This window comes from Bubalus kerabau, chromosome 14, assembly GCF_029407905.1.
Source record: "Bubalus kerabau isolate K-KA32 ecotype Philippines breed swamp buffalo chromosome 14, PCC_UOA_SB_1v2, whole genome shotgun sequence".
In the NCBI taxonomy this organism is placed as follows: domain Eukaryota; kingdom Metazoa; phylum Chordata; class Mammalia; order Artiodactyla; family Bovidae; genus Bubalus; species Bubalus kerabau.
The window spans coordinates 66,907,340-66,932,799 of record NC_073637.1 but is presented as its reverse complement, the minus strand read 5'-3'; the positions used below and the strand labels follow the sequence as shown (position 1 = coordinate 66,932,799).

At 37.7% G+C, this 25,460-nt stretch overlaps 1 protein-coding gene across 12 annotated transcripts in view; it reads left to right on the top strand.

The window, feature by feature from the left end:
- Window positions 1-25,460, top strand: part of VPS13B (vacuolar protein sorting 13 homolog B) — an 851,071-nt gene that overhangs the window by 630,884 nt on the left and 194,727 nt on the right. The window contains exon 36 of one of the 12 annotated variants that reach the window (XM_055546544.1): window positions 23,106-23,194. The exons of the other annotated variants lie outside the window; for them this stretch is intronic. Within the exon in view, the coding sequence (XP_055402519.1) occupies window positions 23,106-23,179 (74 nt within the window). The 3' untranslated portion in view covers window positions 23,180-23,194. Of the gene's footprint in view, window positions 1-23,105; window positions 23,195-25,460 lie in introns of those variants that run through there. 12 annotated transcript variants of the gene reach the window in all.

Here is a 25,460-nt window from a genome sequence, read left to right as displayed (position 1 = left end):
GAATTGTTTCCTTAATTTCTCTTTCTGTTTTCTCATTATTAGTGTATAGGAATGCAAGTGATTTCTGTGTGTTGATTTTATATCCTGCAACTTTACTATAATCATTGATTAGTTCTAGTAATTTTCTGGTGGAGTCTTTAGGGTTTTCTATGTAGAGGATCATGTCATCTGCAAACAGTGAGAGTTTTACTTCTTCTTTTCCAATTTGGATTCCTTTTATTTCTTTTTCTGCTCTGATTGCTGTGGCCAAACCTTCCAAAACTATGTTGAATAGTAATGGTGAGAGTGGGCACCCTTGTCTTGTTCCTGACTTTAGAGGAAATGCTTTCAATTTTTCACCATTGAGGATAATGTTTGCTGTGGGTTTGTCATATATAGCTTTGATTATGTTGAGGTATGTTCCTTCTATCCCTGCTCTCTGGAGAGTTTTTATCATAAATGGATGTTGAATTTTGTCAAAGGCTTTCTCTGCATCTATTGAGATAATCATATGGTTTTTATTTTTCAATTTGTTAATGTGGTGTATTACATTGATTGATTTGTGGATATTAAAGAATCCTTGCATCCCTGTGATAAAGCCCACTTGGTCATGGTGTATAATCTTTTTAATGTGTTGTTGGATTCTGATTGCTAGAATTTTGTTAAGGATTTTTGCATCTATGTTCATCAGTGATATTGGCCTGTAGTTTTCTTTTTTGTGGGATCTTTGTCAGGTTTTGGTATTAGGGTGATGGTAATGAGTTTGGAAGTTTACCTTCCTCTGCAATTTTCTGGAAGAGTTTGAGTAGGATAGGTGTTAGCTCTTCTCTAAATTTTTGGTAGAATTCAGCTATGAAGCCGTCTGGACCTGGGCTTTTGTTTGCTGGAAGATTTTTGATTACAGTTTCAATTTCTGTGCTTGTGATGGGTCTGTTAAGATTTTCTATTTCTTCCTGGTCCAGTTTTGGAAAGTTGTACTTTTCTAAGAATTTGTCCATTTCTTCCACGTTGTCCATTTTATTGGCATATAATTGTTGATAGTAGTCTCTTATGATCCTTTGTATTTCTGTGTTGTGTGTTGTGATCTCTCCATTTTCATTTCTAATTTTATTGATTTGATTTTTCTCCCTTTGTTTCTTGATGAGTCTGGCTAATGGTTTGTCAATTTTATTTATCCTTTCAAAGAACCAGCTTTTGGCTTTGTTGATTTTTGCTATGGATTGGTTTTATTTAATTTCTATTTTGGCTTTGTTGATTTTTGCTATGGATTGGTTTTATTTAATTTCTATTTTAAGATATTATTTGACTTTTAATTTTTTGTGGTCCATTTTTTATAATTTTAGTGTTTTATAGGTTGCAAGGATTTTAATTTTCACTTTAAAAAAAATTCCTAACCATACTAGAATTTCCCATTTCCACAGCCTCTTTGATTTGAATGAAAATAATAATGTGAAATACTACTTTAAAAGCTTCTCAGATATAGTAACACACCATTCAAATAGGTTTGTTTATAATGAATATAAAGTAGAAATGCTAAGTTGTTTACTGCCAGTTTTGTGTATTTTTAAAATGTGTTTACTTTTCATGATGATATCTGCTTTTATGTTCTGTTATTACAGAATTCATTACTGTTGGGAATTAATCCAGACATAGGTAGAAGATGACTGACTCAGGGAAATTAAGATAACCTGAAAAAACATAAGTAGCCTCCTGACATTTTCTGGAGTAGAAAATGAAGAATAGGTAATATGATTTTTATATATAAAAAGATGCAAAGTAAAAGGAAGCATCTTAAAAAGCTAATTTTAATTAATTTAGTCTTCTTATTATAACCCTGATAGTTAACCCCTTATTCTTTTCTCTTTCCAGAAATAGGGCCAAGGTCCACACCTTGATCACTGGAGTCCTATCTCTATTTTAGTTTTACAACCATACTAGCAAGCTATCTTCTACATTTAAGAAATGTAAACTAGTTAATAAAACTGTGAGAACCTTGACTTTTACATTTCCTAGGTGTTACGGGGTTCAATTTGCAGTGTCAGCATTGTATTATCATAGTTTATTTTCCCTATGATTTATCAAAATAAAACAATAAACTTGAAGTCAGGGTGTGAAATAGAGAGTAGACCAAGAATTTTATTTTATTGCTTAATTTTTTAAATTGAAGTAGAGTTGATTTACAATATAGTGTTAATTTCAGGTATACAGCATAGTGATTCAGCATTTTTTTAGCAGACCATTGTCAGGTATTGTATTTCCTGTGCTATACACTATATCCTTGTTGCTTATCCATGTTATGTACAGTAGTTTGTATCTGTTAACCCCATACTTCTCATTTGCTTGGACTCTGTAGTTGTGGCACGTGGGCTCCCGAGCATGCAGTCTTCAGTTGCTGTGTCAGAAAGAGCTCTCTGGTTGTGGCTCACAGGCTTAGTTGCTCCTCAGCATGTGTGATCTTAGTTCTCTGACCAGGGATTGAACCTGTGTCCCCTGCATTGCAAGGTGAATTCTGAACCACCAGGAAAGTCCCTGTTTGTATATTTTAGATATTAACCCTTAATTAGTTACATTGTTTGCAGATATTTTCTTCCGTTCCATAGGTTGTCTTTTCATTTTGTTCCTTTGCTGTGAATAAAAGCTTTTAAGTTTGATGAGGTCTCATTTGTTTTTGGTTGTTTGTTTTTTTTTTTTTTTTGCTCTTATTTTGCCTCAGAAAACTGATCTAAGAAATAGTATACAACCTAATAGTACAAAAAGTAATTGCAGCTTTGGACTGTGAATAGTAAATCATTATCACTAGGCTCATGTTTATTAATCAAAATAGGAACCATTACAATCAATATATTTTTGCCAATGAGAAGTAGTTTGTTTATTCCTGTAGTGTAAAAATCCATGCTTCAGGATTCAACAAACTCTTGGGAAGCATTTTCTGCCTCCCGCTGGTTGTGGAAGCATTTTCCCTGCAAAATGTTGTCAAGATGGTGGAAGAAGTGATAGTCGCTTGATGAGAGGTCAGGTGAATATGGCGGATGAAGCAAAACTTCCTAGCCCAACTCGTTCAACTTTTGAAGCTTTGGTTGTGCAATGGGCAATCAGGGGTTGTGGTAGAGAATTGGGCCCTTTCTGTTGGTCAGTGCTGGCTGCAGGCATTGCAGTTTTTGGTACATCTCCTCAATTTGTTGAACATACTTCTCAGATGTAATGGTGTCATGAGGATTCAGAAAGCTGTAGTGGATTAGAAGGGCAGCAGACCAACAAACAGTAACTGTGACCTTTTTTTAGTGCAAGTTTGGTTTTGGGAAGTGCTTTGGAGCTTCTTCTCAGTCCAACCATTGAGCTGAAAGTGAAAAGTGAAAGTCTGTCAGTCATGTCCCAACTTTTTGCGACCCCATGAACTACACTGTCCATGGAATTCTCCAGGCCAGAATACTGGAGTGGGTAGCCTTTCCCTTCTCCAGGAGATCTTCCCAACCCTGGGATCGAACCCAGGTCTCCCACATTGCAGGCAGATTCATTACCAGCTGAGCCACAAGGGAAACCCAAGGATACTGGAGTGTGTAACCTATCCCTTCTCCAGTGAATCTTCTCAACGCAGGAATCAAACCAGGATCTCCTGCATTGCAGGCGGATTTTTTACCAACTGAGCTATCAGGAAAGCCCAACCATTGAGCTAGTCAGGCATAAAATCCACTTTTTGTTGCACATCACAATCTGATTGAAAAATGGTACATTGTTTCATAAAATAAGAGAAGACGATGCTTCAAAACAATTTTTTTATTTTCAGTCAGCTCAGAAGGCACACACTTGTCAAATTTTTTCACCTTTCCAATTTGCTTCAAATGCCAAATGACCACAGAACGGTCAATGTTGAGTTCTTCGGCAGCTTCTCATGTAGTCGTAAGAGGATCAACTTTGATGATGGCTCTTAATTGGTCATTGTCAACTTCTGATGGTCAGCCACCACGTTCTTCATCTTCAAGGCTCTCGTCTCCTTTGAAAAACTTTTTGAATTAGCAGTGCATGATACAGTCGTTAGCATTACCTGGGCCAAATGTGTCATTGATGTTGCAAGTTGTCTCTGCTGCTTTACAACCCATTTTAAACTCAATTAAAAAATCTCTCAAATTTGCTTTTTGTCCAACATCATTTCTATAGTCTAAAATAAACAGCAAGTAATGTCATTAGCCAAAAAAACATAAAGTGAGAAATACACATTAAAATGATGTATAACATAACCACATTTGTTTAAGAATGTATTCTAATATCAAATGTCAACAAAAAGTTCAACAATGCAAAGCTGCAATTACTTTTGCACCAACCTAATATGATTTATCTGTTTCCCCATCTATTTCCCTGATCACTTCATGGGAAAGAGATGGGGAAAGAGTGGAAACAGTGTTAGACTTTATTTTTTTGGGCTCCAAAATCACAGCAGATGGTGATTGCAGCCATGAAATTAAAAGACGCTTACTCCTTGGAAGGAAAGTTATGACCAACCTAGATAGCATATTCAAAAGCAGACATTACTTTGCCAACAAAGTAATAGTGAAGTCAAGGCTATGGTTTTTCCAGTGGTCATGTATGGATGTGAGAGTTGGACTGTGAAGAAAGCTGAGTGCCAAAGAACTGATGCTTTTGAACTGTGGTGTTGGAGAAGACTTGAGAGTCCCTTGGACTGCAAGGAGATCCAACCAGTCCATTCTAAAGGAGATTGGTCCTGGGTGTTCTTTGGAAGGAATGATGCTAAAGCTGAAACTCTAGTACTTTGGCCACCTCATGCGAAGAGTTGACTCATTGGAAAAGACCCTGATGCTGGGAGGGATTGGGGGCAGGAGGAGAAGGAGACGACAGAGGATGAGATGGCTGGATGGCATCACCAACTCGATGGACGTGAGTTTGAGTGAACTCCGGGAGTTGGTGATGGACAGGGAGGCCTGGCGTGCTGCGATTCATGGGGTCACAAAGAGTCGGACACGACTGAGCAACTGAACTGAACTGAATATGATTTATGTCAAAAAATGTTTCATCTGTATTCTCTTCTAGGAGTTTTATGGTGTTATGTCTTATATTCATGTTTTTAAAACATTTTGAGTTTATTTTTGTATATAGTGTGAGGGAATGTTTTATTTTTTTATTTATTTTTTTTTTTAATTTTATTTTATTTTTAAACTTTACATAACTGTATTAGATTTGCCAAATATCAAAATGAATCCGCCACAGGTATACATGTGTTCCCCATCCTGAACCCTCCTCCCTCCTCCCTCCCCATTCCATCCCTCTGGGTCGTCCCAGTGCACCAGCCCCAAGCATCCAGTATCGTGCATCGAACCTGGACTGGCAACTCGTTTCATACATGATATTTTACATGTTTCAATGCCATTCTCCCAAATCTTCCCACCCTCTCCCTCTCCCACAGAGTCCATAAGACTGTTCTATACATCAGTGTCTCTTTTGCTGTCTCGTACACAGGGTTATTGTTACCATCTTTCTAAATTCCATATATATGCGTTAGTATACTGTATTGGTGTTTTTCTTTCTGGCTTACTTCACTCTGTATAATAGGCTCCAGTTTCATCCACCTCATTAGAACTGATTCAAATGTATTCTTTTTAATGGCTGAATAATACTCCATTGTGTATATGTACCACAGCTTTCTTATCCATTCATCTGCTGATGGACATCTAGGTTGCTTCCATGTCCTGGCTATTATAAACAGTGCTGCGATGAACATTGGGGTACTCGTGTCTCTTTCCCTTCTGGTTTTCTCAGTGTGTATGCCCAGCAGTGGGATTGCTGGATCATAAGGCAGGTCTATTTCCAGTTTTTTAAGGAATCTCCACACTGTTCTCCATAGTGGCTGTACTAGTTTGCATTCCCACCAACAGTGTAAGAGGGTTCCCTTTTCTCCACACCCTCTCCAGCATTTATTACTTGTAGACTTTTGGATCGCAGCCATTCTGACTGGCGTGAAATGGTACCTCATAGTGGTTTTGATTTGCATTTCTCTGATAATGAGTGATGTTGAGCATCTTTTCATGTGTTTGTTAGCCATCTGTATGTCTTCTTTGGAGAAATGTGTATTTAGTTCTTTGGCCCATTTTTTGATTGGGTCATTTATTTTTCTGGAGTTGAGCTGTAGGAGTTGCTTGTATATTCTTGAGATTAGTTGTTTGTCAGTTGCTTCATTTGCTATTATCTTCTCCCATTCTGAAGGCTGTCTTTTCACCTTGCTAATAGTTTCCTTTGATGTGCAGAAGCTTTTAAGGTTAATTAGGTCCCATTTGTTTATTTTTGCTTTTATTTCCAATATTCTGGGAGGTGGGTCATAGAGGATCCTGCTGTGATGTATGTCAGAGAGTGTTTTGCCTATGTTCTCCTCTAGGAGTTTTATAGTTTCTGGTCTTACGTTTAGATCTTTAATCCATTTTGAGTTTATTTTTGTGTATGGTGTTAGAAAGTGTTCTAGTTTCATTCTTTTACAAGTGGTTGACCAGAGTTCCCAGCACCACTTGTTAAAGAGATTGTCTTTAATCCATTGTATATTCTTGCCTCCTTTGTCGAAGATAAGGTGTCCATATGTGCGTGGATTTATCTCTGGGCTTTCTATTTTGTTCCATTGATCTATATTTCTGTCTTTGTGCCAGTACCATACTGTCTTGATAACTGTGGCTTTGTAGTAGAGCCTGAGGTCAGGTAGGTTGATTCCTCCAGTTCCATTCTTCTTTCTCAAGATCGCTTTGGCTATTCGAGGTTTTTTGTTTTTCCATACAAATTGTGAAATTATTTGTTCTAGCTCTGTGAAGAATGCTGTTGGTAGCTTGATAGGGATTGCATTGAATCTATAGATTGCTTTGGGTAGTATACTCATTTTCACTATATTGATTCTTCCAATCCATGAACATGGTATATTTCTCCATCTGTTAGTGTCCTCTTTGATTTCTTTCACCAGTGTTTTATAGTTTTCTATATATAGGTCTTTAGAATCTTTAGGTAGATATATTCCTAAGTATTTTATTCTTTCCGTTGCAATGGTGAATGGAATTGTTTCCTTAATTTCTCTTTCTGTTTTCTCATTATTAGTGTATAGGAATGCAAGGGATTTCTGTGTGTTGATTTTATATCCTGCAACTTTACTATAGTCATTGATTAGTTCTAGTAATTTTCTGGTGGAGTCTTTAGGGTTTTCTATGTAGAGGATCATGTCATCTGCAAACAGTGAGAGCTTTACTTCTTCTTTTCCAATTTGGATTCCTTTTATTTCTTTTTCTGCTCTGATTGCTGTGGCCAAACCTTCCAAAACTATGTTGAATAGTAATGGTGAGAGTGGGCACCCTTGTCTTGTTCCTGACTTTAGAGGAAATGCTTTCAATTTTTCACCATTGAGGATAATGTTTGCTGTGGGTTTGTCATATATAGCTTTTATTATGTTGAGGTATGTTCCTTCTATTCCTGCTTTCTGGAGAGTTTTGATCATAAATGGATGTTGAATTTTGTCAAAGGCTTTCTCTGCATCTATTGAGATAATCATATGGTTTTTATTTTTCAATTTGTTAATGTGGTGTATTACATTGATTGATTTGCGGATATTGAAGAATCCTTGCATCCCTGGGATAAAGCCCACTTGGTCATGGTGTATGATCTTTTTAATGTGTTGTTGGATTCTGATTGCTAGAATTTTGTTAAGGATTTTTGCATCTATGTTCATCAGTGATATTGGCCTGTAGTTTTCTTTTTTTGTGGGATCTTTGTCAGGTTTTGGTATTAGGGTGATGGTGGCCTCATAGAATGAGTTTGGAAGTTTACCATCCTCTGCAATTTTCTGGAAGAGTTTGAGCAGGATAGGTGTTAGCTCTTCTCTAAATTTTTGGTAGAATTCAGGTGTGAAGCCGTCTAGACCTGGGCTTTTGTTTGCTGGAAGATTTTTGATTACCGTTTCAATTTCCGTGCTTGTGATGGGTCTGTTAAGATTTTCTATTTCTTCCTGATCAAGTTTTGGAAAGTTGTACTTTTCTAAGAATTTGTCCATTTCTTCCTCGTTGTCCATTTTATTGGCATATAATTGTTGATAGTAGTCTCTTATGATCCTTTGTATTTCTGTGTTGTTTGTTGTGATCTCTCCATTTTCATTTCTAATTTTATTGATTTGATTTTTCTCCCTTTGTTTCTTGATGAGTCTGGCTAATGGTTTGTCAATTTTATTTATCCTTTCAAAGAACCAGCTTTTGGTTTTGTTGATTTTTGCTATGGTCTCTTTTGTTTCTTTTGCATTTATTTCTGCTCTAATTTTTAAGATTTCTTTCCTTCTACTAACCCTGGGGTTCTTCATTTCTTCCCTTTCTAGTTGCTTTAGGTGTAGAGTTAGGTTATTTATTTGACTTTTTTCTTGTTTCTTGAGGTGTGCCTGTATTGCTATGAACTTTCCCCTTAGGACTGCTTTTACCGTGTCCCACAGGTTTTGGGTTGTTGTGTTTTCATTTTCATTCGTTTCTATGCAAATTTTGATTTCTTTTTTGATTTCTTCTGTGATTTGTTGGTTATTCAGCAGTGTGTTGTTCAGCCTCCATATGTTGGATTTTTTAATAGTTTTTCTCCTGTAATTGAGATCTAATCTTACTGCATTGTGGTCAGAAAAGATGCTTGGAATGATTTCTATTTTTTTGAATTTACCAAGGCTAGCTTTATGGCCCAGGATGTGATCTGTCCTGGAGAAGGTTCCATGTGCACTTGAGAAGAAGGTGAAATTCATTGTTTTGGGATGAAATGTCCTATAGATATCAATCAGGTCTAACTGGTCTATTGTATCATTTAAAGTTTGTGTTTCCTTGTTAATTTTCTGTTTAGTTGATCTATCCATAGGTGTGAGTGGGGTATTAAAGTCTCCCACTATTATTGTGTTATTGTTAATTTCTTCTTTCATACTTGTTAGCATTTGTCTTACATACTGCGGTGCTCCCGTGTTGGGTGCATATATATTTATAATTGTTATATCTTCTTCTTGGATTGATCCTTTGATCATTATGTAGTGACCATCTTTGTCTCTTTTCACAGTCTTTGTTTTAAAGTCTATTTTATCTGATATGAGTATTGCTACTCCTGCTTTCTTTTGGTCCCTATTTGCATGGAAAATCTTTTTCCAGCCCTTCACTTTCAGTCTGTATGTGTCCCCTGTTTTGAGGTGGGTCTCTTGTAGACAACATATGCAGGGGTCTTGTTTTTGTATCCATTCAGCCAGTCTTTGTCTTTTGGTTGGGGCATTCAACCCATTTACGTTTAAGGTAATTACTGATAAGTATGACCCCGTTGCCATTTACTTTATTGTTCTGGGTTCGAATTTATACACAATTTTTGTGTTTCCTGTCTAGAGAATATCCTTTAGTATTTGTTGGAGAGCTGGTTTGGTGGTGCAGAATTCTCTCAGCTTTTGCTTGTCTGAAAAGCTTTTGATTTCTCCTTCATACTTGAATGAGATCCTTGCTGGGTACAATAATCTGGGCTGTAGGTTATTTTCTTTCATCATTTTAAGTATGTCTTGCCATTCCCTCCTGGCTTGAAGAGTTTCTATTGAAAGATCAGCTGTTATCCTTATGGGAATTCCCTTGTGTGTTATTTGTTGTTTTTCCCTTGCTGCTTTTAATATTTGTTCTTTGTGTTTGATCTTTGTTAATTTGATTACTATGTGTCTTGGGGTGTTTCGCCTTGGGTTTATCCTGTTTGGGACTCTCTGGGTTTCTTGGACTTGGGTGATTATTTCCTTCCCCATTTTAGGGAAGTTTTCAACTATTATCTCCTCAAGTATTTTCTCATGGTCTTTCTTTTTGTCTTCTTCTTCTGGGATCCCTATGATTCGAATGTTGTAGCGTTTAATATTGTCCTGGAGGTCTCTGAGATTGTCCTCATTTCTTTTAATTCGTTTTTCTTTTATCCTCTCTGATTCATTTATTTCTACCATTCTATCTTCTAATTCACTAATCCTATCTTCTGCCTCTGTTATTCTACTATTTGTTGCCTCCAGAGTGTTTTTAATTTCACTTATTGCATTATTCATTATATATTGACTCGTTTTTATTTCTTCTAAGTCCTTGTTAAACCTTTCTTGCATCTTCTCAATCCTTGCCTCCAGGCTATTTATCTGTGATTCCATTTTAATTTCAAGATTTTGGATCAATTTCACTATCATTATTCGGAATTCTTTATCAGGTAGATTCCCTATCTCTTCCTCTTTTGTTTGGTTTGGTGGGCATTTATCCTGTTCCTTTATCTGCTGGCTATTCCTCTGTCTCTTCATCTTGTTTAAATTGCTGAGTTTGGGGTGTCCTTTCTGTATTCTGGCAGTTTGTGGAGTTCTCTTTATTGTGGCGTTTCCTCGCTGTGTGTGGGTTTGTACAGGTGGCTTGTCAGGGTTTCCTGGTTAGGGAAGCTTGTGTCGGTGTTCTGGTGGATGGAACTGTATTTCTTCTCTCTGGAGTGTAATGAAATGTCCAGTAATGAGTTATGAGATGTCTATGGTTTTGGGGTGACTTTGGGCAGCCTGTATCTTGAAGCTCAGGCCTGTGTTCCTTTGTTGCTGGAGAATTTGCTTGGTATGTCTTTCCCTGGAACTTGTTGGCCCTTGTGTGGTGCTTGGTTTCAGTGTCGGTATGGAGGCGTTTGATGAGCTCCTGTCAATTAATGTTCCTTGGAGTCAGGAGTTCCCTGGAGTCAGGGTTTGGACTTAAGCCTCCTACTTCCAGTTATCGGTCTTAATTTTACAGTAGTTTCAAAACTTCTCCTTCTATACAGCACCACTGATAAAACATCTACGTTAAAGATGAAAAGTTTCTCTACTGTGAGGGTCACTCAGAGAGGTTCACAGCGTTACATGGAGAAGAGAAGTGGGAGGAGGGAGTTAGAGGTGACCCAAATGAGATGAGGTGGAATCAATAGTGGAGAGAGTGGGCTATCCAGTAGTCACTTCCTTATGTGCACTCCACAACTGGACCGCTCAGAGATGTTCACGGAGTTATACAGGGAAGAGAAGAAGGAGGCAGGAGACAGAGGTGGCCAGAAGGATAAAAGGGGGAAATGAAGAGGAGGGAGACAGATCCAGCCAGTAATCAGTTCCTTAAGTGTTCTCCACCGTCTGGAACACACAGAAATTCACAGAGTTGGGTAGAGTAGAGAGGGGTTAGGGAGGAGATACAGGTGACCTGGTGGAGAAAATGGAGAGTCCAAAGGGAGAGAGAGCAGTCAAGCCAGTAATCTCGTACACTAGTGAAAAATGGGTCCTGAAGATTGGGTTCTTAAAGGTACAAAATTGGTAACAAATACATAAAAACAAAAATTAGAAATCTAGAGTAGAGTTTGGAATTTCAAAAATGCGATGTTAATGAAAAGAAGAAGGAAAAGAAAGAGAGAAAAAACGAACAAAGAAAAACAAACAAGGTCGTGAAAGTAATAAAGAAACTACAGGTACAAAATTGATAACTAATACCAAAAAGCAAAAATTAAAAATCTAGAGTAGAGTTTGGAATTTCAAAAATACAATGTTAAAAAAAAAAAAAAAAAGAAGAAGAAAAATAAAGAGAGAAAACAAACAAACCAACAAAAACAATGTCGCAAAAATTATAAAGAAAATACAGGTACAAAATTGATATCAAATACCAAAAAGCATAAATTAAAAATCTTGAGTAGAGTTTGGAATTGCAGATATATGATGTTATATAAAAGAAGAAGAGAAAGAAACAGAGGGAAAAAAAAGTTACAGAAATTATGAAAAAAACTATAGGTACAAAATTGATAGCATATATCAAAAGGCTAAAATTAAAAATCTAGAGTACAGTTTGGAATTTCAAAAATACAATGTTAAAGAAAAGAAGAAAAAGAAAAAAGAAAAAAAAAAAAAACCCACGGTCAAAAAATTATAAAATATATATATGAAGTTTGCTGAAGAAGAAAAAAAAAAAAATAGGGTCTTTTTTTTTTTTTTTTTTTTTTGCAAAGTAATAGTTATAAAAGTGAAAATTAAAGGACAATAGAGGACTTAAAAATTTTTTTTATTTTTTAATTAAAAAAAAAAAGAAAGATTGATCGTAAAAATAGTAAAAATATATCTAGGTCTTTCTCTGGTTTTGTTGTGAGTATTGTGGGTTCAGTTCATTTTTGGCAGTTCCTTAGTCCGACTTATATTTCTCAAGATCTATAGGCCCCTTCCTATGTAATCCGTAGTAACCACAGGGTTTTAATCTATGGCCTGTAGCTTCCAAGGCGTTTCCCTCTGTTATAGCTTCTTCTGTTTGCTGGTCTCTTCAGTGTCTGGTTCCCGCCCTGACACAAAGGGGATGGTTGAGGACACTATTTTTTTTTTTTTTTTTTTTTTAAATTTAGGCTCACTTGTTCAGCCGCGCTGTGGGGAGGGAGGGAGGGATGCTGCAAACAGGTAACACTGGCGTGCTCTCGCAGTGCCTCAGCCACACTGGGTCTGCCCCCGCTCACGGCGTGTGTAGCCTCCGTGCCCACACTGCTCGGGCTCTAGGTTGTTCCGCCGGGAACAATCAGAGGCCGGCCCTGGGCTGAGCTCCCAGGTCCAAGCTGCTCAGGTTCAGGCACTCGGGTAGTCCTCAGAGGCGCAGACTCGGTTGGGCCTGCGTTTTGTGCTCTTCCCAGATCCGAGCAGCTCAGGTGATGTGTTTGGCGGGCGCCAATGCTGCGACTTATCGCCTCCCCGCCACTCGGTTATCTGGGTGTAAAACCGGCGCACCTTCTCAGGCAGATGTTGACCGTCCAGACCCCCAAGAAGTTTTAGTTAGCAAAGAAGCCTGCTTACAGTTTTATAGATAGTGTCTCTCTGGGGCTGCGATTGCCCCCTTCCAGCTCTGGCTGCCTGTCACCGGAGGGGGAAGGTCTGCAGCCGGCTATCTCTGCTCAGTCCTTTGTTCCGTGCGCGGGCCTGGCGGTGTCTTAGGTTAGGGCTGGCTTTTCGCGTGGTAGATATCCCACAGTCTGGTTTGCTAGCCCAAATTATTTCGCTCAGATAGCGCTCAGGACATTCGGGCGGATTCTTACTCTAAGGGACACAGCCCGCGCTGCGCTTCCCTGCCCAGCCCCCGCTTGCTAATGCCGTGTGCTGGAGTCTGCGCTGCTTCTCCGCTGGGGGAGTTACCCTAGGGCTCACAATCCGCGATTTTTAATTGTTTATTTTTTTTCCCCCCTCCCTTTTATGTTGCCCTCGGTGCTTCCAAAGCTCGGCACAGATTCGGCAGTGAGAGGGTTTCCTGGTGTTTGGAAACTTCTCTCTTTTTAAGACTCCCTTCCCGGGACGGAACTCCGTCCCTCCCTCTTTTGTCTCTTTTTTTGTCTTTTATATTTTTTCCTACCTCCTTTCGAAGAGTTGGGCTGCTTTTCTGGGTGCCTGATGTCCTCTGCCGGCATTCAGAAGTTGTTTTGTGGAATTTACTCGACGTTTAAATGCTCTTTTGATGAATTTGTGGGGGAGAAAGTGTTCTCCCCGTCCTACTCCTCCGCCATCTTGGCTCCTCCTCCAGGGAATGTTTTAATTTCATTGTTTTACATGAAGCTGACCACCTTTCCCAGAAATGCTTGTTTAAGAGATTTTCTGCATTGTATATTTTTGCCTCCTTTGTCATAAATTAGTTGACTATAGATGTGTGGGTTTATTTCTGGGCCCTCTATTCTATTACATTGATCTCTGTGTCTGTTTTTGTTCCAATACCATGTTATTTGATTACTGTAGATTTGTAGTATAATCTGAAGTGTAGAAGGGTTATACTTCCAGCTCTGTTCTTTTTTCTCAGGATTATTTTGGAAATTTTCTGAGTCTTTTGTGGCTCCAAATAAATTTTAGGATTATTTATTCTAGTTCCGTGAAAAATATCATGGGTGATATTTATAAGGATGGCATTATGTCTATAGATTGCTTTGGATAGTGTGGCCATTTTAACAATATTAGTTTTTCCGATCCAAGAACATGAGATGTCTTCCCATTTCTTTGAATCATCTTTAATTTTCTTTTATCAGTGTTTTATAATTTTCAGTGTATGGGTCTTTCACCTCCTTGGTTAAGTTTATTCCTGGGTAATCAGGCTGTTTTTTTGTTTGTTTGTTTGGAGGGGGAAAGAAGATGCAGTTTTAAATAGGATTTTTTTTTTTTACTTTATCTTTCTGATATTTCATTATGACTGTATAGGTTTTTGTATATCAATCTTATATCCTACAACGTTGCTGAATTCATTTACTAGTTCTAACAGTTTTTGGGTGGAGACTTAATGTCATCTGCAGATACTGATAGTTTTACCTCCTCCCTTCCAATTTGAATACCTCTTTTTCTTATTGCTTTGGCTAGGACTTCCAATACTATGTTAAATAGAAGCAATGAGAGTGGATGCCCTTGTCTTCTTCTAGAATTTAGCAGGAAGACTTTCAACTTTCCATCACTGAGTATTGTGTTGACTGTGGGTTTGTCATGCACAGATGAGTGCTAAGTTGCTTCAGTCATGTCTGACTCTTTGTGACCCTGTGGACTGTAGTCTGCCAGGCTGCTCTGTCCATGGAATTCACCAGGCAAAAATACTGTAGTGGGTTGCCATGCCCTCCTTCAAGGGATCATCCCAACCCAGGGATCAAACCCACATCTCCTGTGTCTCCTGCATTGCAGGTAGATTCTTTACCACTAGGCCACTGGGGAAGTCCCGTTGGTTTGTCATAAATGTACTTTATTATTTTGAGATGTGTTCCCTTTATACCCACTTTGAATGTTTTGTGTTCCCTTTATACCCACCTTGAGTGTTTTTATCATGAAGTTTTTGAATTTTGTCTTCAGTCTTCTGTTCTTTGTACAGACAATAACCTCAGCTATCTCTTCTATGCCTACAACCTCCAATGCCTATTTCTAATTTTGATTCATTGTCCACCTTCAGGACTATTTCTTCATCTCCCTGTGAGATGCGTTTAGTTATTTAAAATACCCGGGTTTGATCCCTGGGTCGGAAAGATCCCCTGGAGAAGGAAATGGCAACCCACTCCAGTACTCTTGCCTAGAAAATTCCATGGATGGAGGAGCCTAGTGGGCTACAGTCCGTGGGGTCACAAAGAGTCAGACAGGACTGAGCAACTTCACTTTCACTATTAAGTCAAAAATTGTTTCTTTTTCTTATTCACTCCTTCTCTTAGTACAGTCTTCGAATTTCTTTACATTTGCTAGCAATGGCAACATTGTTCCATTCAGGTCTCCTCACAATTTTACTGTCACCGTCAATTCATCCCTTTTTCATTCAAGCCTTTTTAGTTTTTCCTTTGAAATGGTTCTTCATTATACCTGCCACCTACCTGTGCCCTAATTACTTCTTCCGTGTATTTACTGGTGATCCTCATTTCAGATTTTTCTTTTACTCAATCATTTTCTCTCCTCTGCAAACTAATATGAATCTTGACCACCCGCCTCCCTCAGTTAATCAAATCATAACTGTCCTCAGACCTCGGGAATCTAACATGGTGTCATCTGGACAATCCAGGTTTACTGTCACTAAGAAAGTAATTCTAAGTGAGACCATTTTTCTTCTTTGAACCCTAATATTTTCTTCTGTATCATAAGAGAGTTGTCCTAAGGTTCCTGCAAATTCTAAAATGACATCTGTAATCCCCAATGGAACTCTTCATTTATTTTTCACAACAAGTGTTTATGAGCAATTATAATATTCCAAGTAATCTTCTAAGCCTTGGAATTACAGTGGTAAGCAAAAGATACACAGTAATTTCTCTCAAGAAATGCATACCATCTAGTAGAAAGGACAGGATTTGATTAGCAAGTAGTCACCCAGAGTATTATATAATTATAAGCTAATATAAGTGTGATAAAGTTTTATGGATTTGTAAAAGATTAGAGATTTAGGGAAGCTTCTCTGAGCTGAGTTGAGACACTTGAATGCTGCTGCTAAGTCACTTCAGTCGTGTCCGACTCTGTGCGATCCCATAGACAGCAGCCCACCAGGCTCCCCCGCCCCTGGGATTCTCCAGGCAAGAACACTGGAGTGGGTTGCCATTTCCTTCTCCAATGCATGAAAGTGAAAAGTGAAAATGAAGTCGCTCAGTCGTGTTCGACTCTTAGCGACCCCATGGACTGCAGCCTACCAGGCTCCTCCATCCATGGGATTTTCCAGGCAAGAGTACTGGAGTGGGGTGCCATTGCCTTCTCTGCAGACACTTGAATAAAAAGGAGTTATCCAAAGACATGGAGGGAACAGCGATCTTCTGACAGAATGTATGCAAAAGACCCTGTGAGGAAGGGGATCGTGGCACACCGAAGGAAATGAAAACAAATCAGAGAGAAGGAACAGTCGGAGGATGTGAGGCTAGAGAGAGGCAGAAGCCAGGCCTTCTAGGCTACAATAAAGGATTTGGGGGTTTTTATCTTTAAAGCACTGGGAAACCACTGAAGAATTTTAAGTAGGACATATATGTGATGGGGAGAGAAGAGGTATGAGTGTTTATTTATATGGTTATATTCGCATTTAAAAAAAAATTATTCTAGTTGGAGGATAAAGAATAGATTAAAAACAGCTAGAATAGAGGCAAGCAACAAATTAGCAGAATATTGCAGTAGTCCTGGTGAGAGATAATAAGTTGGGTCATGGAATGGTAATAGAAATGGAGAAAAGTGAACAATTTGGTAGATAAATATGGAGGCAGAATCCATAGACTGGTACTGGAGTAGAGGGGATGTTGTATAAGAGAGGTTTAAGGATGACTTAAGGGTTCCTGACTGATCTAACTGAAGGAATATGGTGTTGTGGACTGAATTGTGTCCCCACAAAATTCATATGTTGAAGCTCTAGTCCCCACTGTGCTGGGCCTTTAGGAGCTAATTAGATTTAGATGAGGTAATGAGGGTCAGGCCCTCATGGTGGGATTCTTACACCAGACAACTTGCTGTCATTCTGTCTCTCCCTGCCATGTGAGAACACAGTAATAACACAGCCATGCAAGCCCAGAAGACAGCCTTCACCAGAAACCAACCTCCACTCACTCCCTGATCTCAGAATTCCAGCTCTAGAACTGTGAGAAAATAAGTTTCTGTTGTCTAATCTCACAGTTTGTGGTATTTTAGTATGCCATCCCAAACTGGTGTCCTATTGACTGATATGTTATAGAAAATGCTTGGGAAAAGGTATATTTTGTTTGTTATGTTTGTGTATGAGAGTAGGGAGAGATCATGAGTTCTGTGTTGGTAATTGTGCATACATATCTGCTGCTCACACAAAAGTCTGACTAGTGGTAAACGATTAAATGTTTTGAAAGTTTGGAAAAATATGGGTGCTGATTCAAGGCACAGACCTGGATGAGTTTATTACTCAGAAGGGAAAAGAGGAAGAAGGAAAAGAGAGGAAGTAGGAAAAAAGAGTCCAAGACTTCATACTAAAGAAGTCCAATCAGTAATTACTGGCCAGGAGGAAAAGGAGGAGCCTTAAAAGAAAGCATAGCTAAGAGGAAAATCTGGAGAGTGCTAGGTCAATGAAGCCAAGAGAAAAAAGTGTAGAAGTACTGGACAGTGTCAGGTATTGATACAAACTATGGAAAAAGGGAAGAGGGAGGAGGGTTCAGGATGGGGAACACATATATACCTGTGGCGGATTCATTTTGATATTTGGCAAAACTAATACAATTTTGTAAAGTTTAAAAATAAAATAAAATTTAAAATAAAAAATATAAAAAAATAAATAAATAAAAAATAAAATGCAAAGCACTGAATAAAATTATAAAATTCTCTAAAAAAAAAAGAAAATAGCTAATGGATTTATAGACATCATGGCTAAAAATATTACCCCCTCACTCCATTGGATTAACCTGGATTGACTGTAGTCTACAGTGCATTGAGGAGTAAGCAGGAGGAAAATAAATGGAAGCAGAGAGTATAACTCTTCCAAGAAGTTTGTTTGTGAAGAAGAAGAAGAATATGAAGGAGCATTTTGTTTTGGTTTTTCCTTCCATTTTTTTTTAATTGAAGTGTAGTTGATACATAATATTATATAAGTTACAGATGTACAATATAGTGGCAAAATAGTGATTCACAGTTTTTAATGGTTGTACTCCATTTATAGTTATTATAAATGAAAGGGCATTTTGTATTGTGGTTTTAGGCTTTATTTTTATAATGAAAGAGACCTGAATTTTCTCATGTTTAAATATCAGCCAGAAGAATCCAGTTGAGAGAAGAACTGGATAAACTAAAAAGAGAAAAGATAAAGGTGGGTTCCTTAGACAAAGTGAAGGAGAAGAATCCACTGTACATGTGAAAGAACCAGTGTTACCTTAACAAATTAAGGAAGCAAAGGAAAATGGCATATGGAAGTATTTTTTCAGTTTGGTAGTAGGAAACCAAGAGAAATTTATTGAGTTTCTCTTCCTCCTTGAAACTGGAAGCAGAATCACTGATTAACCCTGAAGAGAGGAGTTTGGAGGCAAATAGTTTGAAATCATCCTCCAGTATGACTTCTTCTTATGCTGTACTCATTCTCATCTCTATGCCTTTTAAAAATTATCTATTATGGAAAATATCATATACAAATACAGCCTGGTTGGGAGGGGAGTTTTGGAGAAAATGGATACATGTGTATGTATGACTGAGTCCCTTTGCTCTTCACCTAAAACTGTCACAACATTGTTAATCAGCTGTACTCCAATACAAAATATAAAGCTTAAAAAATAAAAAAAACTTTAAAGTAGACTGAATAGAATATAGAAACTCTTGCCTAGACAATTGTCAACTTATGGCCAATATATTGTTTCTTATATAACCCTATCCATTTCCTCACCTTCTGTGTTATTTTGAAGCAAATCCCATGCATCATATCACCTATAATATTTCAATTTGTGTCTATAAAGATAAGATCTTTTAAAAACATAACCACAATATCATTTTCAAACCTAGAGAGAATAATTCTTCAGCATCATCTATCATCTAATACCTAGTCAGTATTCAAATTTCTAATTATCTCATGAATGTCATAGTGTGTGTCAGTGTTTGTAGGCATGTATGGTTATTGTAGTCAAGGCTTTGGTTTTTCCTGGGGTCATGTATGGATGTGAGAGTTGGACTGTGAAGAAGGCTGAGCGCCGAAGAATTGATGCTTTTGAACTGTGGTGTTGGAGAAGACTCTTGAGAGTCCCTTGGACTGCAAGGAGATCCAACCAGTCCATTCTGAAGGAGATCAGCCCTGGGATTTCTTTGGAAGGAATGATGCTGAAGCTTAAACTCCAGTACTTTGGCCACCTCATGCGAAGAGTTGGCTCATTGGAAAAGACTCTGATGCTGGGAGGGATTGGGGGCAGGAGGAAAAGGGGACAACAGAGGATGAGATGACTGGATGGCATCACTGACTCAATGGACATGAGTCTGAGTGAACTCCGGGAGTTGGTGATGGACAGGGAGGCCTGGCGTGCTGCGATTCATGGGGTCGCAAAGAGTCGGACACGACTGAGCGACTGATCTGATCTGATCTGATGGTTTTTGTTTGTATGTTTTCTTAACCTAGAGCCAGATAAGATCTACTCATCATTACTGGTTATGCCTTTTGAATTTCTTTTGTAAAAAAGAAATTTCTTCCAAAATCAATAGGTTTCCCCATCTCTTTTTTCATTTCTTGCAATTTATTTTATTTTTTTACTGAAGTATAGTTAGTTGATTTACAGTGATTCAGATACACAGCAAAGTGATTCAACTCTCTATATATTTTTAATATATTATTTTTTAGATTCTTTTCCATTATAGGTTATTACAAGATAATGAACATAGTACCCTGTGCTATACAATATGTCCTTGTTTATCTATTTTATATTATGTGTGTAGTGTGTATCATTTAAACGAAATTACCCATTTATCCCCCCACTAATTTCCCCTTTGGTAATTAAGTTTGTTTTCTGTGTCTGTGAGTCTGTTTCCGTTTTGTAAATAAATTCATTTGCATCATTTTTTTAGATTCCACATGTAAGTGATATCATATGGTATTTGTCTGACTTCACTTGGTATGATCATCTCTGGGTCTACCCATGTTGCTGCTAATAGCTTTATTTCATTCTTTTTATGGCTGAATAATATTCCACTGTATACCTATATCACATCTTCTTTATCCATCTGTTAATGGACATTTAGTGTGCTTTCATGTCATGGTTATTGTAAATAGTGCTGCTATGAACATTTGAGTGCATGTATCTTTTTGAATTAGAGTTTTCATCTTTTCCAGATATGGGATTGCTGGATCATATGGTAACTCTATATTTAGTTTTTTAAGGAGCCTCCATCCTCTTCTCCATAGTGTCTATACCAGTTTACCTTCCTACCAACAATGTCAGAGGGTCCCCCTTTCTCCACACCCTCTCTAGACATTTTGGTGATGACCACACTGAGTGGTGTGAGATGGTGTCTGTTGTAGTTTTGCTTTACATTTCTCTAATAATTAGCAATATTGAGCATCTTTTTATGTACTTATCAGCCATCTGTCTTCTTTGGAGAAATGTCTATTTAGGTATTCCTATTTTTTGATTGGGTTGCTTGCTTTTTCAACATGAATTGTATGAGCTGTTTTTATGTTTTGGAACTTAAACCCTTATTGATTACATCATTTGCAAATATTTTCTCCCGTTCATGGGTTCTTTTGTTTATCCTTTCCTTTGATGTACAAAAGCCTTTAAGTTAACTAGGTCCCATTTGTTTATTTTTGCCTTTGTTTCTGTTTTGCTTGGAAACAGATCCAAAAAAATATTGCCTTGATTTATGTAAAAGAGTGTTCTGGCTATGTTTCCCTCTAAGAGTTTTATAGTGCCCAGTCCCATATTTAGGTCTTTAATTCCAGTTGAGCTATTTCAAATTCTGAAAAATGATGCTGTGAAAGTGCTGCACTCAATAGGCCAGCAAATTTGGAAAACTCTGCAGTGGCCACAGGACTGGAAAAGCTCCGTTTTCATTCCAATCCCCAAAAATGCTCAAACTACCAACCATTGCACTCATCTCACACACTAGTAAAGTAATGCTCAAAATTCTCCAAGCCAGGCTTCAGCAATACGTGAACTGTGAACTTACAGATGTTCAAGCTGGTTTTAGAAAAGGCAGAGGAACCAGAGATCAAGTTGACAATATCTGCTGGATCATGGAAAAAACAAGAGAGTTCCAGAAAAGCATCTATTTCTGCTTTATTGACTATGCCAAAGCCTTTGACTGTGTGGATCACAATAAACTGTGGAAAATTCTGAAAGAGATGGGATACCAGACCACCTGACCTGCCTCTTGAGAAACCTATATGCAGGTCAGGAAGCAACAGTTAGAACTGGACATGGAACAACAGACTGGTTCCAAATAGGAAAAGGAGTATGTCAAGGCTGTATATTGCCACCCTGCTTATTTAACTTCTATGCAGAGTACATCATGAGAAACGCTGGGCTGGAAGAAGCACAAACTGGAATCAAGATTGCGGGGAGAAATATCAATAACCTCAGATATGCAGATGACACCACCCTTTTGGCAGAAAGTGAAGAGGAACTAAAAAGCCTCTTGATGAAAGTCAAAGAGGAGAGTGAAAAAGTGGGCTTAAAGCTCAACATGCAGAAAACTAAGATCATGGCATCTGGTCCCATCACTTCATGGGAAATTGATGGGGAAACAGTGTCAGACTTTATTTTTAGGGGCTCCAAAATCACTGCAGATGGTGACTGCAGCCATGAAATTAAAAGACGCTTACTTGATAGCATATTCAAATGCAGAGACATTACTTTGCCAACAAAGGTCCATCTAGTCAAGGCTATGGTTTTTCCAGTAGTCATGTATGGATGTGAGAGTTGGGCTGTGAAGAAAGCTGAGTGCCGAAGAATTGATTATTTAAGAAGACTCTTGAGAGTCCCTTGGACTGCAAGGAGATCCAACCAGTCCATTCTGAAGGAGATCAGTCCTGGGTGTTCTTTGGAAGGACTGATGCTAAAGCTGAAACTCCAATACTTTGGCCACCTCATGTGAAGAGTTGACTCATTGGAAAAGACCCTGATGCTGGGAGGGATGGGGGCAGGAGGAGAAGGGGATGACAGAGGATGAGGTGGCTGGATGGCATCACTGACTCAATGGACATGAGTTTGAGTGAACTCCGTGAGTTGGTGATGGACAGGGAGGCCTGGCGTGCTGCAATTCATCAGGTTGCAAAGAGTCAGACACGACTGAGTGACTTAACTGAACTGAATCCATTTTGAGTTTATTTTTGTATATGGTGTTAGAGAGTGCTCTAATTTCATTCTTTTACATAGCTGTGCACTTTTCCCAGACTGTCTTTTCTCCATAGTATATGTTCTTACCTCCTTTATTTTAGATTGACCATAAATGCATAGGTTTACTTCTGAGCTTTCTATCCTGTTCCGTTGATCTATGTGTCTCTTTTTGTGTCAGTACTATACTGTTTTGATTACTGTAGCTTTGTACTATGGTCCGAAGTCAGGGAGCATGATTCAAATATATTAAAGAAACCAAGTCAGTTATCATGTAAATTTTACACAGTTTGAATTTTGTCTGTCCCTATTCTGTATATTTCCCGCATATAAACTCATAGATGGCTCAATCTGATTCAGGTTGTTTATTTTATTTATTTATTTTTAGCAAGACTGTTTTATAAAAGGTTTTATATTGTTCCATCAGGAGTCACATAATGTCTAAAGGTTTCTTCTTGTGATGTTAATAGTTATGGACGCTAAATACGTAAAGTCATTGGAGGTTGCAAACTAACATTTTAATTCGATTGCTTAGTAGAATTGTTTACCTAAGAAAGGTAGGATAAATGCTTACTTCTTTCCCTTTATTTACCCATTAAAAAAAATAAATTTGGTTTTCCAGATGGGGGGGAACTTTTTGGCAGTATATAGTGTATTTCAATCATCAGAGTGTACAGATTAAATATCTTAAAATTTTATTTGTCAATCATATATCAGTAAAACTGGGGAGAAATGAGTTAATTTTCTAAATATTCCCTTGTTGGCCATTTATGAATAGTTGTTATTTGCTGTTACTCTGAATTCATTATTTTTTAATAATGCTCAAATTGTCTCCTCATTGGCAGTTGTAGTCTCTATAAATTGGCTTCTCTGTGTTTTTAATCTTTCCTCAGTCTGGAATCTTTGCTTCCTTGTCTCAAAACATTTGGCTGTTCCTAAAAATCAGATATGCTGTCTCCAAGGATGAGTATATGCCATCATTGAAAACAGGAAGAAAAAAAAAGGAAATGAGTACCAAAAACACTGCCACAATGATTCGAGTAATGGAATGTACTTAGTGTTCTATGATAGCTACTTAGAGGGAGACAAGCTCATTTAGATGAGCTCAGTTTGATGAATTCATTTTAGAAAACCCATTCATTTACCCTTTAATCAGAACTTTTGTGTTGTGATTTTTGGGGGTAGGACAGTATAGTCAAAAAAAAGTCAATGCTTGATGATAAGAATATGTACATGAGCAATTGTGCTGGTAATAATGATGCCCAGTTCGCAGTGACAAGCACAATGAACTACTGCTGGCTGACCCAAGGGCATGTGTCAGTCATGTCTCTGAGCCTCCTCAGCGGTGCATGTGTCAGCCTACAACCAGTTCCATTTGGTGTACCACTGTTAACTGACACACTTATGTCCGCCACCACTGAGATCCTTACACTCCACACCTTCAATGAAAACATGTTGATCTCATTGTCAAGGGCAGATTTCCAAGTTTTCTAGCTCTCACACCTGTGAATACTCAGTCTCCACTGTCCATTATCATGATGATAACTTTACTTGAACAGTGTAACAAAAATCTGAATTTGAATTGCTGAATAAGAAAAAGAAGTATACTATGAACCATGACCTAATAATAAAAAGTATTTAGAGTTAGAATAACACATAAAGTCAAGTCTGATTAAATATTTGTTCTTTGATTTGTATTTACTGTGGTGGAGGGGGGCAGTCATTCCTGTGTCTGTACATAGCCACCATGGCCGCTGACTTGTTTTCCTCACAAGCCCAACTTGTCTTTAAAAAAAAAAAAAAAGTTGTCTTTTACAAATAAAATTCCAAAGGAAGAAGCACTTAACAAAGAATTTTTTCTTTCATAAATGTTATGATTTGGGTATAACAAGCCATATTGAATCCATTGGGTTTTGGGTAATAGATTTCAAAATACATCATAAATGTAAGTAATATGATGACTAATGGGTCAAGTAAAGTTGGAACATTTTAAATGAGAAAATAGCTGGAACAGTTTTCAGGAAACTTTTCCAGTTGGTGTTTGGTCCCCCACAAGGTGTGCTTTAACATAAACTTAGGGGAATCACCTCTGGGGCTTGAATTCCCTCTCTGATTTCATTATTACAATATGATTCTTTTCCTTTCCCTATTAAGTCAGCTCCTAGGGTGATGGAAGCATAAAATAAGTATAATTTATTTGTATTTGTCTAATCTCCTTTTAACTCAATAATCATTCCATCATTCTGTTTCCTGGTAGCTTTAGGAAAGTTTTGAAGGGTAATTAGGGTCTAATAATTGACAGGCATTGGTTTACTTGGTAACTTAAAGATATAGAATGTGTTCTGGAGCTGGTGAGAAATTAGATCTGGCAGAGAAATGGATGACTCAGCTGGGAAATTCACTATTACTACACATTCTTAAAATCTAAACAATGAAAATAATCCATTTATTAAAGTTCATTGAGGATTAGAAAAAAAAATTCTAAACCCTTTAAAACAAGAATCTGATAATAATTGGATAAATGTGGAATAAAATTCACATTAACAATCTATGCCTGGTTCTTTATCCAGTTATATTTCCAGTTCTTGTAAATCATCATTTTATATAGTTACAACTATGTCTGTTGAGTAAAACATTTATAGTCCATTTCTTTAATGTTTTCATCTTAATAGTGAAGTTAATGTTTTTCATAGTTTTTTAAAAGTATAAAAGAAGATGAGAAAATCATTGTTCAATTTTTTATTTAAAATACCAGATTTTTTTGCATAGTTTTCCCATTTATAAAAATAAGTTTTCCTACCATTATGAAACTACAAATATTTATAATAATGACAGTAATTTTCTACCCCCAAAAGTACCTGACTAGTTAAAGGATGTCAAAGTCTAATTTTATACTAGGAAATAGAAATAACAGTACACATTTGTTTAATTATCAGATGTGACAGTGAGCTTGTGATTTTAGTTGAGGGAGTCACACATGTTGATGGGCTTTACAAGCAGTAAAGAGTGCTGTTGCATTTGTGGTGGTTCTCATTCTGGTACATGCTACAGATCTCTTCGTGGACCTGGTACTTTGAAAGGAATAGCCTCATTGTAAGCTCTGCTTTGGGGCTCTTGACCTGCAGTATTGTCTGACTTGTCCAATGGGACTGCCCTAGTCCCTCTGTTTATACATAGAACAGGCTGTGTTTTGCAAAGAATGTGGTTCAACACTCCAGCTCTAGGGAGCTGAGAGTGGGGGACTTTGT